The 13,586-nt window shown below is 33.9% G+C and overlaps 2 protein-coding genes across 2 annotated transcripts; one reads left to right on the top strand and one right to left on the bottom strand.

Moving 5' to 3' along the window:
• The first annotated feature begins 220 nt into the window (after nt 1–220).
• Nucleotides 221–5,171, top strand: LOC133817359 (shaggy-related protein kinase eta-like). Its single transcript, XM_062249856.1, has 12 exons — nt 221–459; nt 2,095–2,193; nt 2,293–2,352; nt 2,444–2,716; nt 2,872–2,946; nt 3,024–3,080; nt 3,386–3,526; nt 3,608–3,658; nt 3,744–3,839; nt 4,110–4,193; nt 4,310–4,411; nt 4,555–5,171. Exons 1-12 carry the CDS (start codon nt 349–351, stop codon nt 4,648–4,650), a joined length of 1,245 nt encoding a protein of 414 aa, XP_062105840.1. The 5' UTR covers nt 221–348; the 3' UTR covers nt 4,651–5,171.
• A 197-nt stretch (nt 5,172–5,368) lies between these two features.
• LOC133817358 (aspartate aminotransferase, mitochondrial) lies at nt 5,369–11,050 on the bottom strand. Its single transcript, XM_062249855.1, has 10 exons — nt 10,725–11,050; nt 9,952–10,037; nt 8,698–8,904; nt 8,494–8,599; nt 7,575–7,679; nt 7,313–7,485; nt 6,457–6,616; nt 6,043–6,138; nt 5,856–5,950; nt 5,369–5,736 (listed from the first exon to the last, which is right to left on the bottom strand). Exons 1-10 carry the CDS (start codon nt 10,902–10,904, stop codon nt 5,664–5,666), a joined length of 1,281 nt encoding a protein of 426 aa, XP_062105839.1. The 5' UTR covers nt 10,905–11,050; the 3' UTR covers nt 5,369–5,663.
• Between the last annotated feature and the right edge of the window lie 2,536 nt (nt 11,051–13,586).

Genomic DNA, 13,586 nt, shown 5'->3' with positions numbered 1-13,586 from the left:
CATGTGCTACTTGTCGCTCTCCTTTTCCAAAACGACGGCCCACAGCTACTTACACTGCACTCGACCGTACTTGATCATCGCCTTAATTCGCACTCTCTCTTTCGGACAGAGATAACAAGATAGCGATGGAGCATCCCCATTGGAGCGTGAAGCCACGTTCCATCATGCCGCGAGTAGGTCTAATATCTCTTCTGCTTTTATCTAATTCCAACTGAGACAAAAGAGAGAGAAACCAGGGGAAGAAAAATTAGAGAGAGAAGGCAAAAGAGGAAAGGAAGAGAGAGAAAAAGAGAGGTAGAGAGAGAAGGGAAGAAGGGAAGAGCTAGAGAGAGAGAGGTATCGTCTCACATGGCCTCCATGCCCTTGGGGCCGCACCACCAACCACCACAGCCACAACCGGACAACAATGAAGCTCTGAAGCTTGTTAGTCGACGCGCCTCCGAAATGGAGACCGATAAGGTACTTTTTTTGCACTTACATTCCACAACAAGCTGTGGAGTTTCGTTTCCATGTCTGTTTCTCTCTCTGTATATGTGTATGTGTAATGAATAAGTATGTTTCGGTGCTTAGATCGTCTTTGATCCAGCTCAAAACCTTGATTTTATGTTGAATTTGGGAGCGATCTAGATGTTTTTGGTTCTCTGAGGTCGGTTTCAGCTTGCCTGAAGTTTTACCGCGAAATTTTCCGGCCTGTTCTTCATCGGCAAGATTTTATGATAGATGTTCTTTCTGTTTTCTTTATTATATGTCAGATGCTCTTTCTGGGTTGTTTATTCTATGATTTTATACCTTTGTTTTTCACCAACTTAATTTTCTGTATTTATTAAAAAAAATAATTTAATTTTGATTACTAATTTTCTGACCAAGATGAGATCTTCATCTTCGTATTCAGGCTAAGTACTTTTTCTTAGTTCATTTTTTTTCTTGTTCGTTTGCTGAGAGAATTTTGTTGTGAAAAATACTCAGTATATCAACGATGTGTTTATTGTTATTTTCTTAATATAAAACAGACCAATTTTTTTTAGAAAGAAAATGAGAAAATTATATGATTCAACCCAGCTCAACTGAAATTCATGTTTGTTTGAAAATCCATTTTTGAAATCCAAATAGGGAGCATTAGTATTTGCTAGTTCCTATTTAATTTCGCCAATGTTTTCTCCTCAATTTAGTCAATGTTGACAATTTTAGCTTCGTAATAATCCAATCCTTAGCTGGTGCACTTATTTGTTTCGTTGATCTCAATCCTTGTCCTAGCACTTTTTCCCTCTATTTCGTACTTTGACGTGTCTTGGGATTCTTTGTTTGCAATAGCTTTGTAATTCTATGTGGCATTGTGTGCTTTAACTTTCTTTGATGGATTGTTCTTCAAACTAGTTTAGTTTGCTTCAAGATGTTAAAGTTGTTGATTCTTTACAGTCTCTTGTTTGGAATGCAAGTTTGAAGAGCATTAACTTAGATTCCAATAAAGAGATATTTGATCTCCATAACTCTCAAGAAAGCATTAGAATATTCTACTGATGCTTTCTTGAGAGCTATGGTCTTCCTATTTTTCTTGGACTTATAAATATGTTTTGAAAGCTGTTCTCTTTTGGCTTTATTGAAACTTGCATGTCATAATACCATTTTGTACATGGTAGCTATGTTGGATCATTTAATGTTTTGTTATAATATTTCGTGATTGTCAATTTTACCTTCCAGGGCCTGAAATGTTTTTGTATGAATTTTCAAAGGGCGGACGTTTCAAAATAGACAAGAGATTTTTGTAGGTAGCAATAGGTTTCGCCATATAAAGATGTAGAAAATTTAGGATAGAAATAAGTTTACAATAATGAAAGTTTCAAAAGATTAATGTGTTTTTATGTATATTTAACCTGTCCATGAGGTACGGAAAATTATTGTTCATGTTATAATTATATCATAAAACCACATAAATATGATATGAATATGTTTGGTCACTTGCTTTTCGTTGGAGCAGAATTGTCAATAGGACAAACTGATTTCAGTTATACCTGGCGATGATTTAGCCTAAAAAATATGTATGACACTCTGTATTTTTTGCTGTTCCTAAAATCGTTTTGTTGATACAAATTGCAGGATATGTCAGCGTCATCTACTGTTATTGAGGGGAATGATCAGGTAACTGGTCATATCATTTCGACAACCATTGGTGGCAAGAATGGTGAACCCAAACGGGTAAGTAGTGGAAGATTCTTGCTTTTCCTCTCTCTATATATATATTTGCTTATGCTCACCTATTTGTATTCTGAGGTGTTTCTTTTATGCTTGTTATAGACAATTAGTTACATGGCTGAGCGTGTTGTTGGTACTGGATCATTTGGAATCGTGTTTCAGGTATGAATATTTCACTCATTAGAAATTTAGAATAAATGTACCATTGCTAGTATTTTTTTTTTCTACTCTTCTCTAATCTATTCTACTTTAGGCAAAATGTCTGGAAACTGGAGAAACGGTGGCAATAAAGAAAGTTTTGCAAGACAGGCGTTATAAAAATCGTGAACTACAGTTAATGCGTTTGATGGATCATCCAAATGTGGTTTCTCTGAAGCATTGTTTCTTCTCCACAACAAGTAGAGATGAGCTTTTTCTGAATTTAGTCATGGAATACGTACCTGAAACCATGTATAGAGTTCTGAAGCACTATAGCAGTATGAACCAGAGGATGCCACTCATATATGTGAAACTTTATACATATCAAGTATGACATTGTTTGTCTTAGTTTTAATTGTGTTGGAAATTATTATTTTTAGTTATAGGTACTTTTTTATTTGAAAAATTTATTAGATTTTATTTTGTGTTTTCCTCCCTTTTTAAAGTACGTACATTAATAAAATCTGAAACACTGCTTTTCAGATTTTCAGAGGTCTGGCTTATATCCATACTGTTCCTGGAGTTTGCCATAGGGATGTGAAACCACAGAATCTGTTGGTATGTTTCTAGGTAGGTTTTGTTCTTTTATTTAACGGACTGTATGTCTGACCTATTATGCTGCAAATACACTGCAGGTTGATCCTCTTACTCACCAAGTTAAGCTATGTGATTTTGGAAGTGCAAAAGTTTTGGTATGCTTACCTTGTCATTTCCCCCCTTTATATTTTTAAATATAAGTATAGTATTAAATAGAACCTATAAAGTAACATGTAACACGAGAGTCTCTCAGTAGTTGTATCAGTAGACTTATGATTCAAATAGATTAATAGTTTTAGGGTGCTTTAAAAGGAATTCTCGAAAGAAGAATCTCATGAACTTATGCAATAAAAGGATTTTAGCTTATGAAGGGATGTTACGTTTGTGCCATTGGCAGAGATATGACATCAAATTAAGTTTTCTATAATGATTTTTATGTATTGTGGTCGGTACTCTGTAGGTGAGGGGTGAAGCAAATATATCGTACATATGTTCTCGTTATTATCGAGCTCCAGAACTGATCTTTGGTGCAACAGAATACACAACATCTATTGATATTTGGTCAGCTGGGTGTGTCCTTGCTGAGCTCCTTCTAGGCCAGGTTAGTGATTTTGCTGATAATTTTATTAATTGAAAAATAAATAGATATTTATGGCGTCTCATCTTTTAAACTCTTTTGCAGCCTCTGTTTCCAGGAGAGAATAAAGTGGACCAACTTGTAGAGATTATCAAGGTTGACTTTCACAGTTATGTTGAAGTTACTAGATTACATGATTATAATCAATACTAGTGTGCTTAAATTAGACTACTTTATGCAGGTTCTTGGTACTCCAACTCGAGAAGAAATTCGATGCATGAATCCTAGTTACACTGATTTTAGGTTCCCTCAGATTAAAGCTCATCCTTGGCATAAGGTATTACATAATTTTATATAAAGAAGTGAGTTGAATTAAAAGGTTTGCTATGAATAATATTTTAGAGAAGAAAAAAAATTAGAATTACATAATATGCATGCAAGTGTGAGATGTCACGAGTGTTCATGCAATACAAAATTTATTATGTTGTATGCTTCCTGAACATGTAGTCTTGTCATTTTTCTCTTATGTTTTCTTGTACACCAATAGCCAATATTAATTGTTGCCCTGTAACTTGCTGACATTACAACTCTTACCAAATTCTTCAAGGTCTTCCACAAACGGATGCCTCCTGAAGCAATTGACCTTGCATCACGGCTTTTGCAATATTCACCAAGTCTTCGCTGTACGGCTGTAAGTTTAACTCTCTGTATTATCTTCTAGTGCTGCGTAGGCTGTAACTTTGCAGTCTTCAAATTATCTTCTCTGTTTCTACTGGTGATGGCCCTTCTCTTTGGCTGCAATAACAGTTAGAAGCATGTTCTCATCCATTCTTTGATGAACTCCGTGAGCCCAATGCTCGCCTTCCAAATGGTCGCCCTTTGCCACCTCTATTCAACTTCAAGCATGAAGTGAGTTCTTCGTTTTAATCATTGATTATTGGTTTTACTTGTAAATTCACGCAATATATGCATCTATTAAAGCATGGCCTGCAATCTTGGAGTTGAATATTTACACGGTGTTTCCTCTTAATGCCTTCAACTTTGCATCACAGTTGTCCGCAGCTTCACCTGAACTGATCAACAGGCTTATACCTGAACACATACGGCGGCAGGCTAATCAGAACTTCCCACACTTGGTAGGTACTTAAAAAAGAAAATGTAAAGGTACAAAAACATGGAAATCATCACTTTCCTCTTCTGGTGGTAGATATAGGTGAATGGGAAGCAAAAGGGCCTCTGTGGTCTGTATATCCGAATTGAGAGCATTTTGGCCGAACGGCAGCTGTTTCTCCTCATCCTTGCCAAAGATGTACACACATACTTGCTGTTCGGCTTAACTTTGGGAAACTGGTCATTCCGTCGACAAAATGTCATTTTAGTATAAAACATAGTATTTCCCTTCATCTGTGTAAATTGTTTTGATCCTAAGAATTCCAAAAAAAAAAAAAGGAAAAAAGAAAAAAAAGAAGAAGGTAGAGAGTAAGAGAAGGTGATTCTGCTCATTGTCTATCTATCTAGGGTAAGCACTCAAATACTGTTTCGTCTTTCTATTTTCCAATTTATTTCCCTCAGCTTTTAATTTCGTCGCTCTGTTTGTTGCAATTCCGGTCATGAACTATATATGTTGTATTGTTTTAAATTCAGCTGCCTCTCTCCTTCTCTCACCTAATTATTAAGTTTTATTTTCAATTATGAATTTCAATAGAATGAGAAATTTCACGTTCTTAAGCTAACTGCCTAAAGCAGCAAAAGACTCGTTTTCAATCAGAATTGTGCATTCTCTGCGAAGAAAAAGGATTGTGCATTTCGCAGTTTGTGTTCCCCGCATATTTAGAAGAAAAGAAAAAAAAATGAAATATTGAAATCATAATAATAAAAATCACCATTTTATTCTTCAATAGATATTTGTTTTGTTCATGTAAAAATGTTGCTCTCTTCATAGTTTCTGTATAAAGAAGTGAGATTCTAAACAAGAACTACAATATCCTCCAAACAAAAATGGAGGAAGAACAATTGAATATGTAGCCAAGAAATTATCTTGATTTCCTTTTTATAATTTATTGCCCCCCCTTAACAATTACAGGGGGATTATAGCCAAATAATTAATAAAAAATGTATGTGACATTTGCAGTTGTGTTGAACCTGTTAGCCTCTACGAGCTCTATTTGGATTTGGTCACTTCATGTATAGCATTTGCCAGACACCCAACATTGCCAGTCGTAACACCCGCCATGCTGTATTTGAAGAAAAAAGACAATATCAAGTGAAGAAAAGTTCAATTTCAGATATAAATATATATATATATATATATATTTATATGTATTCAATTACACATTATATTTAAATAAATTACCTTATACGACCATTGCGAGTCATATAGATATGAAATTCATTGGTCAAACGATCGACCTGTTCAGGTGTCATCCCACTGTAGCAGAACATGCCAATCTGTTTGCCAGCGTCACAATAATTGTTAATAATGTCAAGAGACACAAATACAAATAACAAACAAATATAGCTACAGCAAAAATCCATCACACCTGATTGGTTATGTGCTCCCACGATAAAGTCGAACCCAACTTCTCAAGGTTTTCTCTTAAAGCAGTTCGCATTCCAATAATGCGGTCGGCCATGCCCTATGGATGGATATATACGAGCATACAAATAATTAACATCAAAATGATTTGGAACCAAAAATAAATAAATTAAATTATTCAATGTAGATGTGAAAAACATAAATAAAAGTGGATGTTTTCTATTGACAGAGGACAAAAAAGTACGAGAACTACTCATGTTCACGTAGTGATAACCTCATTAAGCATATCAAGTACCATTGACTAATCAGGTTTAAGCTCAGAGTCCTCTCATACAATAATTCAACAACACTGATGTGCAATTCAGTTGAAATGAGCGCTAAACGTATACGAAGAAGAACAAATGTATCAATACATTACCTGGACTTCTTTGAGCCACAATTTCTTCAAGTCTGGATCATCAAGAATGATTGAGACTACGAGTGCTCCATGCACAGGTGGGTTACTATACATGGGTCTGGCAAGCTGCTGCAACTGGCTTTTTACAGCCACTGCTTGCTTTTCATCGTCACATAGTAAGCTACAAGTAGAAAAAAATAAGAAGTTAGATAGAAACTTAACAAGCAGGAACAATCCACCAAGAAAGAAAAAATACCCTCAAATATGCGTACTAAATTTAGTACTGAAAAAATCTAACCCAGTTTGTTTGTCTAAACTAGCTTTCTTAGTTATTTTCATGGTAAGTATTTGTCGATTTGATAGCCACTGAATTTCATACTATAAAAATTCTCATCAAAAGTAAATACCAAACACAGTCAAAATTAAAAAGGACCTTAAGCAAAAAGGTGGGAATCCAAAATGATGTAGGACGGCCCAATTCTATGCCAAGGCCATTACTCATATTCTCAGGTTTCTTATTTCCACGGTTGCCTAGAGGTGATTTTCTATTAATTATTTTTCTCTAATTTTCAGCAGCTATATAAAAAATACTGAATAAATTAAACATATTTTAGAAGTAATTTTACTAAATAATTTAAATGTTCAATGGAGTTTGAACAAGAGTTTCAGCTGCTCTTTGGAAAAACCCCAATAAAATGAACAATGTCAAGTTACCAATTTTAGCTATTTTAACGACCAACATGAATATGGAAGTTTAGAAACATATATAGTTCTCTCGTAACTCCTAATTAAAATAAAATTGAAGATATCACAGCATTTTAAACATCGTATTTTAGTAGTTGATAAGTAAAAGGAACTAAAAAACGAACATATATACCTAAGGCATCCTACTCTCTGACCGTAGAGACCCATATTTTTTGCATATGACTGGGCAAGGCCGAGGAGGTGGCCATCCTCGAGGAAAATCCTGATGGACTTTGCATCTTTCTCTGGGTCGCCACTAGCAAAACCTTGATATGCCATGTCAAAAAAGGGAAAATGACCTTTTACCTGAAATCATTAACAATCAGATGCTTGTCAAGGGAATAGTGAAAAAAATTTAAGGGTAAAAATATGGGGAGAAAACCAAGAGATTTTACCTTGAACTGGTATGAGATTTCTCTCCATTGTTCTTCAGTAGGATCCACTCCTGTTGGGTTGTGAGCACAAGCGTGAAGTAAAAAGAATGAACCATTTGGAGCATTCTACATCATGGAGAAACATTTGTGACAAATTAACTGATAGAAGAAACATGGGTTTAACTTGGAAACTGTAGCAAAATAGATTAAGACAATGTATTTTTTAGAATCAAAATCTGATATATTTATGAATATTTGGGTCGTTTAGCATATCTTTTATTTTTATACAATAGAAGATGAGAAATACTCGAGTTTTTTTAGTTATTACTTGAAAAGCTTATCTTATTGAGTGTTTCATATCACAAAAATTGTTTTAATGTATTGAATTATTTTTCTTTTGATACAACAAGAATAAAATAAAAAATCTATAGCATTTTTTTAATAATTTATTCAAAACTCATATAATATATTTATAGGCTATGGAAGAGTTTTCAAAACTTTAACAAACAAGCCCATTGTTTAGTTTGCTAGGTTGGACTAATCAGGTAGAGTGCCAAACTTTTCTAAAATTTCAACAAGTCATCAAGTACCAGGCTAAACCCCGCAAGAAATCTACCAAGTCAATGGAAATGGCATACTATAGTGAGATGGGATGGATGTTTATTCCATTTAGGAATGTTAGTGAGTGACGTGATTCGCCTCCCTTATATAATGTGTCAAATGCAAATGTCGTAATTTGTGCTGGTGTAGAGAAACAAAATCAAACCACGCCTAAAATATTTGTGATTGTGATGTAGTTGAATTCGTTTTTGCAGTTAAGACTATAGACATTAAAAGTAGGTTTGGCAGGTTGGGCATTAGATTAGAGTAAACAAATTTGGCTGATTGAAATTTGTGTATAAAGCTTAATAATTATTTTTGAGAAGGTACATTAACTTACCTTAATGTCATCCATCAGTCCAGCAAAATCTAACCCCTTAGATTCTGGGTGATAGTAATGGAAAGTCCTCTGAGGAACCTGGGCATCTCTCCAAATGTTATGATGGCTGTAAAATATTGGAATCATATAATCAGAAATAAATCCAAAGATACAAATGTTATTTAAAGTTTTGAGCATCAGTGGTGATTTTTAAATACAACTCACTTGGACCATGTTGGAATTGGTATATAGATTTGGGAATCAGGATGAAAACGTTTCTGGAAGTCTGCAAAAATCCTGCATGCACCTGTTCCAGAAAGAGATTGCACAGCCGCTATCCTTTTGTCTTTGATGAACTGAGAGTTCTCCCCATATGCCAGCTTTAGTGTCTCTTCCACCATCTTTATGCTCCCTCCCATAGGAAGATATTCCCTAATAGCAAGGAATTGATGAAGTAAACACATTATAACAGCTAAATTACAAAATGAAAATCAACCAAAAGAAAAAGCAACATTAACAGTTCATGGTTGTATCCATTAAGTCCCCGCTCAAGCCAGCAAACACTCTTATGGCAAGGGACTTTTAGGTATTACGACGAAAAAGTTTTTTAGTGGTTTTCTTATTCTGCCAAAAATTTGGCACAACTCAAATCCTAAATAAAAAAATCCCCCAAACATAAAGCAGAGTTGGCTGAGTGGCCCCGCCTTTTCATTTGAAACAAAATTACTGTTCATCTAGAGGAAACAAAGCCAGAATATTACTTGTCAAGGTGATGTACGTGTACAATGCACCAAAAAGAAAAGGTGATGTACTTGTACTAATGATATGTTTGTTTTTATTTATATGATTTAACTGAATTATATTCTGTAGGAAGGAATATTAGTCCAATTCCCGTAAACACATGCAAATCAGAACACTCAATCCAACGTTCACAATAAAAATAGTTAGAAGAGTTCAGCCATAATAGCTAGCAAAGTTCTGCCTTCCGTCATGATCCATGATCCGCACAATTAGAATCTTATCAGTAAACTTTTGCAGTTTTATTCTTGCACATTTGCTACCCGAATCCTTATGCTAGATATGTGTATACAAAATATATCATCATGGGTATAGGTGATTGAAGGTAAAAGAAACCTCAATGGACAGCAATCTCTATAGAGAACATTTTTTCAACTACATTGTGAGGGGGAAAAAAAAGTATGTACTGTGCTATCAATCCAAGTATGGATGGTTGAATGTGACAAAAGAATAAAAGCATGTAGTGGCCAAGAAAGATAAGGGACCACTGTAAAAGCAAGTAGTACAAAGAAAAGCTAAAACAGAACATTTTTCATAAGCAAGGTATATATTAGTATATTACAGAAAACTAAGCAAGTTATATATGTAGTTTTGGGCATTATTATAAATGATATTACTCAAAATTATCAAATTAATTCAATAAACAATCTAACGATACAATAATACTTCGAAGAAGCTTACATGTTCAAGTTCCCCGCAATCCGACGCTCTGCTTCTCTAACGCAATCAAGAACAACAGGCTTTCCGTTATCATCCCGGTACGCGCCCTAAATATTTCAGTAATTTAAAAACAAAAACAAAACAAAAAAATTAAGCTATAAACGAGAAAAAAGAGCCAGATCAATAAGAGTGATATGATAAAATGGCAGAATATCATTTTTTTTAGCAAAGAATATCAGACTGTTGAACCCGGATTATATGCGTTTGATATTTAAAAACAAGCTGAGTTTTCGAATCAAGAAAAAGAAAAATCTATTTTATAGTTTTGGCGGCTATGAAAATGCACCTAAAGAATCGAAAAAATTATAGTTTCTTCATAATCACTACGCGAAAAAGCATTTTTCCAAACCCATCCTAAACAGAAGAGTATATAAATACATTAAAGTAAATCATAATCGTAATTTTTCATCAACGGCCATAAATTTTTTTTAAAAAAAGTTTCTGTTTGGTTAGAAAATGCTATAGAAATTAGTGAATCAGAAATGCGATCATCTGAATTCGGTTGCGCGATATGGAGCCTAAAAGAAAACTTTCACAATTCACGCAGACAACATCAGAACACTAATTTTCTTTACTTTTTTTTATTCTCAATGACCTTTTTCTTAACATTCTAATTAATTTCCTACTCTTCGTTTTTATTTTCCTAGAAAACAGATAAGTTCAAGCCAATAACAGAGCAGAGTGACGAAGCCAGAAGGCGGTGTGAGCCCCAAAAAATGCACAGTAATACTTACAACTCCAACATTGACTTTATCAGGACTGGGATCCGCAAGAAAAGCCTCGGTGACACCGAGAATCGGATCCTTGGGTGCCGGATCGACGTTCTGCCACCAAGATGACATGGATCTCGCTCCGGTGACGGAGCTCCGAGCGGGAGAGATCACCTTGTTCGAGATCGCAGTGCGAAACGCCATGAAAAGATTATCCCGTTCACAACTTTGTCAAAGTTTTTCTCTCTCTAAATTTAATGGAGCAGAAAAACTACGAACGTTCCTTTAAGAGAGAGAAACTGGGGCAGCCGAGTAAATGACGGAACCTCAAATTTTGGGTACTTATATATGAATGGGATTTTGGTTTGGTTCGTAAAACGGCCTTGAACTGCGTGATACTGTTCTTTCTAATGTCTTTTGACTCTTCTGATGATGTGTTAACAAGACGCGAGGATGCGTGGCAGAACTTTAAATTTATTTATGATTTTACCCCTCAGGTAGGTTTTGTTCTTTGTCTTCTATTGGAATTTGTTGGTGGTATGCTACTAATTATTCTAAAATATAATTTTATTCATAGTACAACGATTTTTTTTTTTCATTTTTTTAAGAATAGAATTTTTTATATATATATATTTTTTAACAAAGAATTTTATATTTTATTAGAGATTCAATCCTTTAAACTTTATTAATTAATGAGTAAATAACATTTTGACCTCTCAATTTTGCAAAAATTAACTATAGTCATATTTTTGTTAAATAATAATTTAGACCCTAATTTTACAAAATAGAACAAAAGAACAACTTGTACTAAATTTTGGTCAAACTCTTTTTAAATATAACCAAAATACCTTTATATTTTATTAATTAATGAATTATTTAAATAATTAAAAATAAATATTAAATAAAAAATCTTCTAAATTGATTATAAAGTAAAAATAATTAAAAATATAAATATTTTTAATTTCAAAAATAGAATTAAGATATAAAATAAAAAATAAAACCTAAAATTTAATTATATTCTCAAACGAAAAAAAACCAATAACTAATAAATTTAAAACCCTAAACTTATTCACCTTCTTCTTCTTCTTCTTAATTGACTCCTCTATGTTCTTATTTGCAGATACTTCGCCACCTTGGTTGCAGAGCAACAATGGAGGCACAACAAGAATTGAAGTCGACGAGGTGGTTGGTCGGGCTCGATACTTCCCTAACTTGGTTGCAGAACAACAATGGAGGCACTCCAGTTTGGGGCTTGCAGACGGAGGCCTTTGATGGGAGGGCGAACATCTTTTAAAACCCTAAATATGTTCACCATCTTCTTCTTCTTCTTCTTCTTCTTCTTCTTCTTCTTCTTCTTCTTATTTGCAGGATGTTGGGACGATGGAGACTGGTGCAACAAGCACCAGGCGGAGGTTGGGTTCGACAAGAGGGTTTGGTGCAACGAGGCTGGGTCAGTAGGATATGGTGTGAGTAGCTTCATTTTATTTATTTATTATTATTTATTTTTTTGCAAAGGATTGACACGAATATGAGGGTTCTTGAACGATTGGGGCAGATCTAAAAGGTGGTTGGGTGAGGGTTCTTGTGCGATTGGGCAAAACTGAAGTTTGTTGTGTGACTGGGTTTTGAAGCTTGCATTGCGTTGTGAAGGTGCTTGTGAAGCTTGTACTGATTTTTGTTGATGTTTTCATTAGATTTTTGCTCATGATTTATGTATGAAATTGTATGGTTTTTGCTGATGTTTTTATTGGATTTTCGCTCATGATTTATGAAATTGGGTCCAAAATATAATGGATCGATTTTGTTATGGATTTTGGATCATGATTTGTGATGTTGATGAAGTTTTTATGTTTTTGAATTTGGGTTCAATGATGAACTTGTGAATTAAATTGTGATTCGAGTTAGGATTAGTTAGGTTTTAATTTAATGATATATTTGATTCTTTGTGTTAATTTTAAGGGTAAATACCATTTTGAACCCTGTGTTGTGCAAAAGTTACCGATCGGATCCTCTGTTTTGTTAAATGACAATTTGGATCCTGCGCTTTGCAAAATTGAACAAAATAGTACCTTGAGTCCCATTTTGGACAAACTTATTTTGAATATGACCAAAATACCCTCAGGTTTTTTTAATAATTAATTAATTGAATAATTAAAAATATATTTTAAAATAAAATAAAAAATGTATTACTTGATTAAAAAATTATAAATATTTTTATTTTTAAAAGTAAAATTAAGATATAAAGTTAAGAAAAAACTAAAATTAAAATTTTCTAAAATAAAAACTAACAAATTAAAATCCCTAAAATATTTTGTCAAAACAAAAAAAGAAAAGAAAAATGAGATCTGGTCATCTTCCTAAATCCCTAAAATCTTCTTCTTCTTCTTTCTTTTGCCATCTTCTAATTTTTGCAGGTCTTCTCCAGTTGGGCCGATGACGGCCACGGGTGGGCTTGGCCTGGGGCCAACAACGGCTAACATCGGGGCTATTGGGAATTGTGCCCTGAAAGCATGTGTAGTAGACATTGTTTTAAGAAATAAATAAGTAAATTGAATTTATTATGCATATATTTTGTGGACTATATTATTCTGTGATAATATTATGTAAATATCTGAAAAATTCATAAGTTCATATATGTGATCTCAAACACACATTGGTACAGGAGGATTGTGTTTGAGATAAATGAACTTGAATAGTTCGCAGTAAAAGAAAGTTAAGGAATTTTTAGATTAATTACTGCAAGTACGGTCCACTAGTATTATGAATACATGTGATCTAAATCCGGATTACTAGTGTAGTAGGACATTTTAGTGGATGCACTTTATATATTATATAATATATAGAACTTGACCAAATATGATTATTAATACTTAGTTAAATACCGTT

The sequence above is a fragment of the Humulus lupulus genome, chromosome 2 (genome assembly GCF_963169125.1).
Source record: "Humulus lupulus chromosome 2, drHumLupu1.1, whole genome shotgun sequence".
NCBI classification, from domain to species: domain Eukaryota; kingdom Viridiplantae; phylum Streptophyta; class Magnoliopsida; order Rosales; family Cannabaceae; genus Humulus; species Humulus lupulus.
Note: the sequence above shows the minus strand (reverse complement) of the source record. Positions and strands in the feature narration are given on the sequence as shown.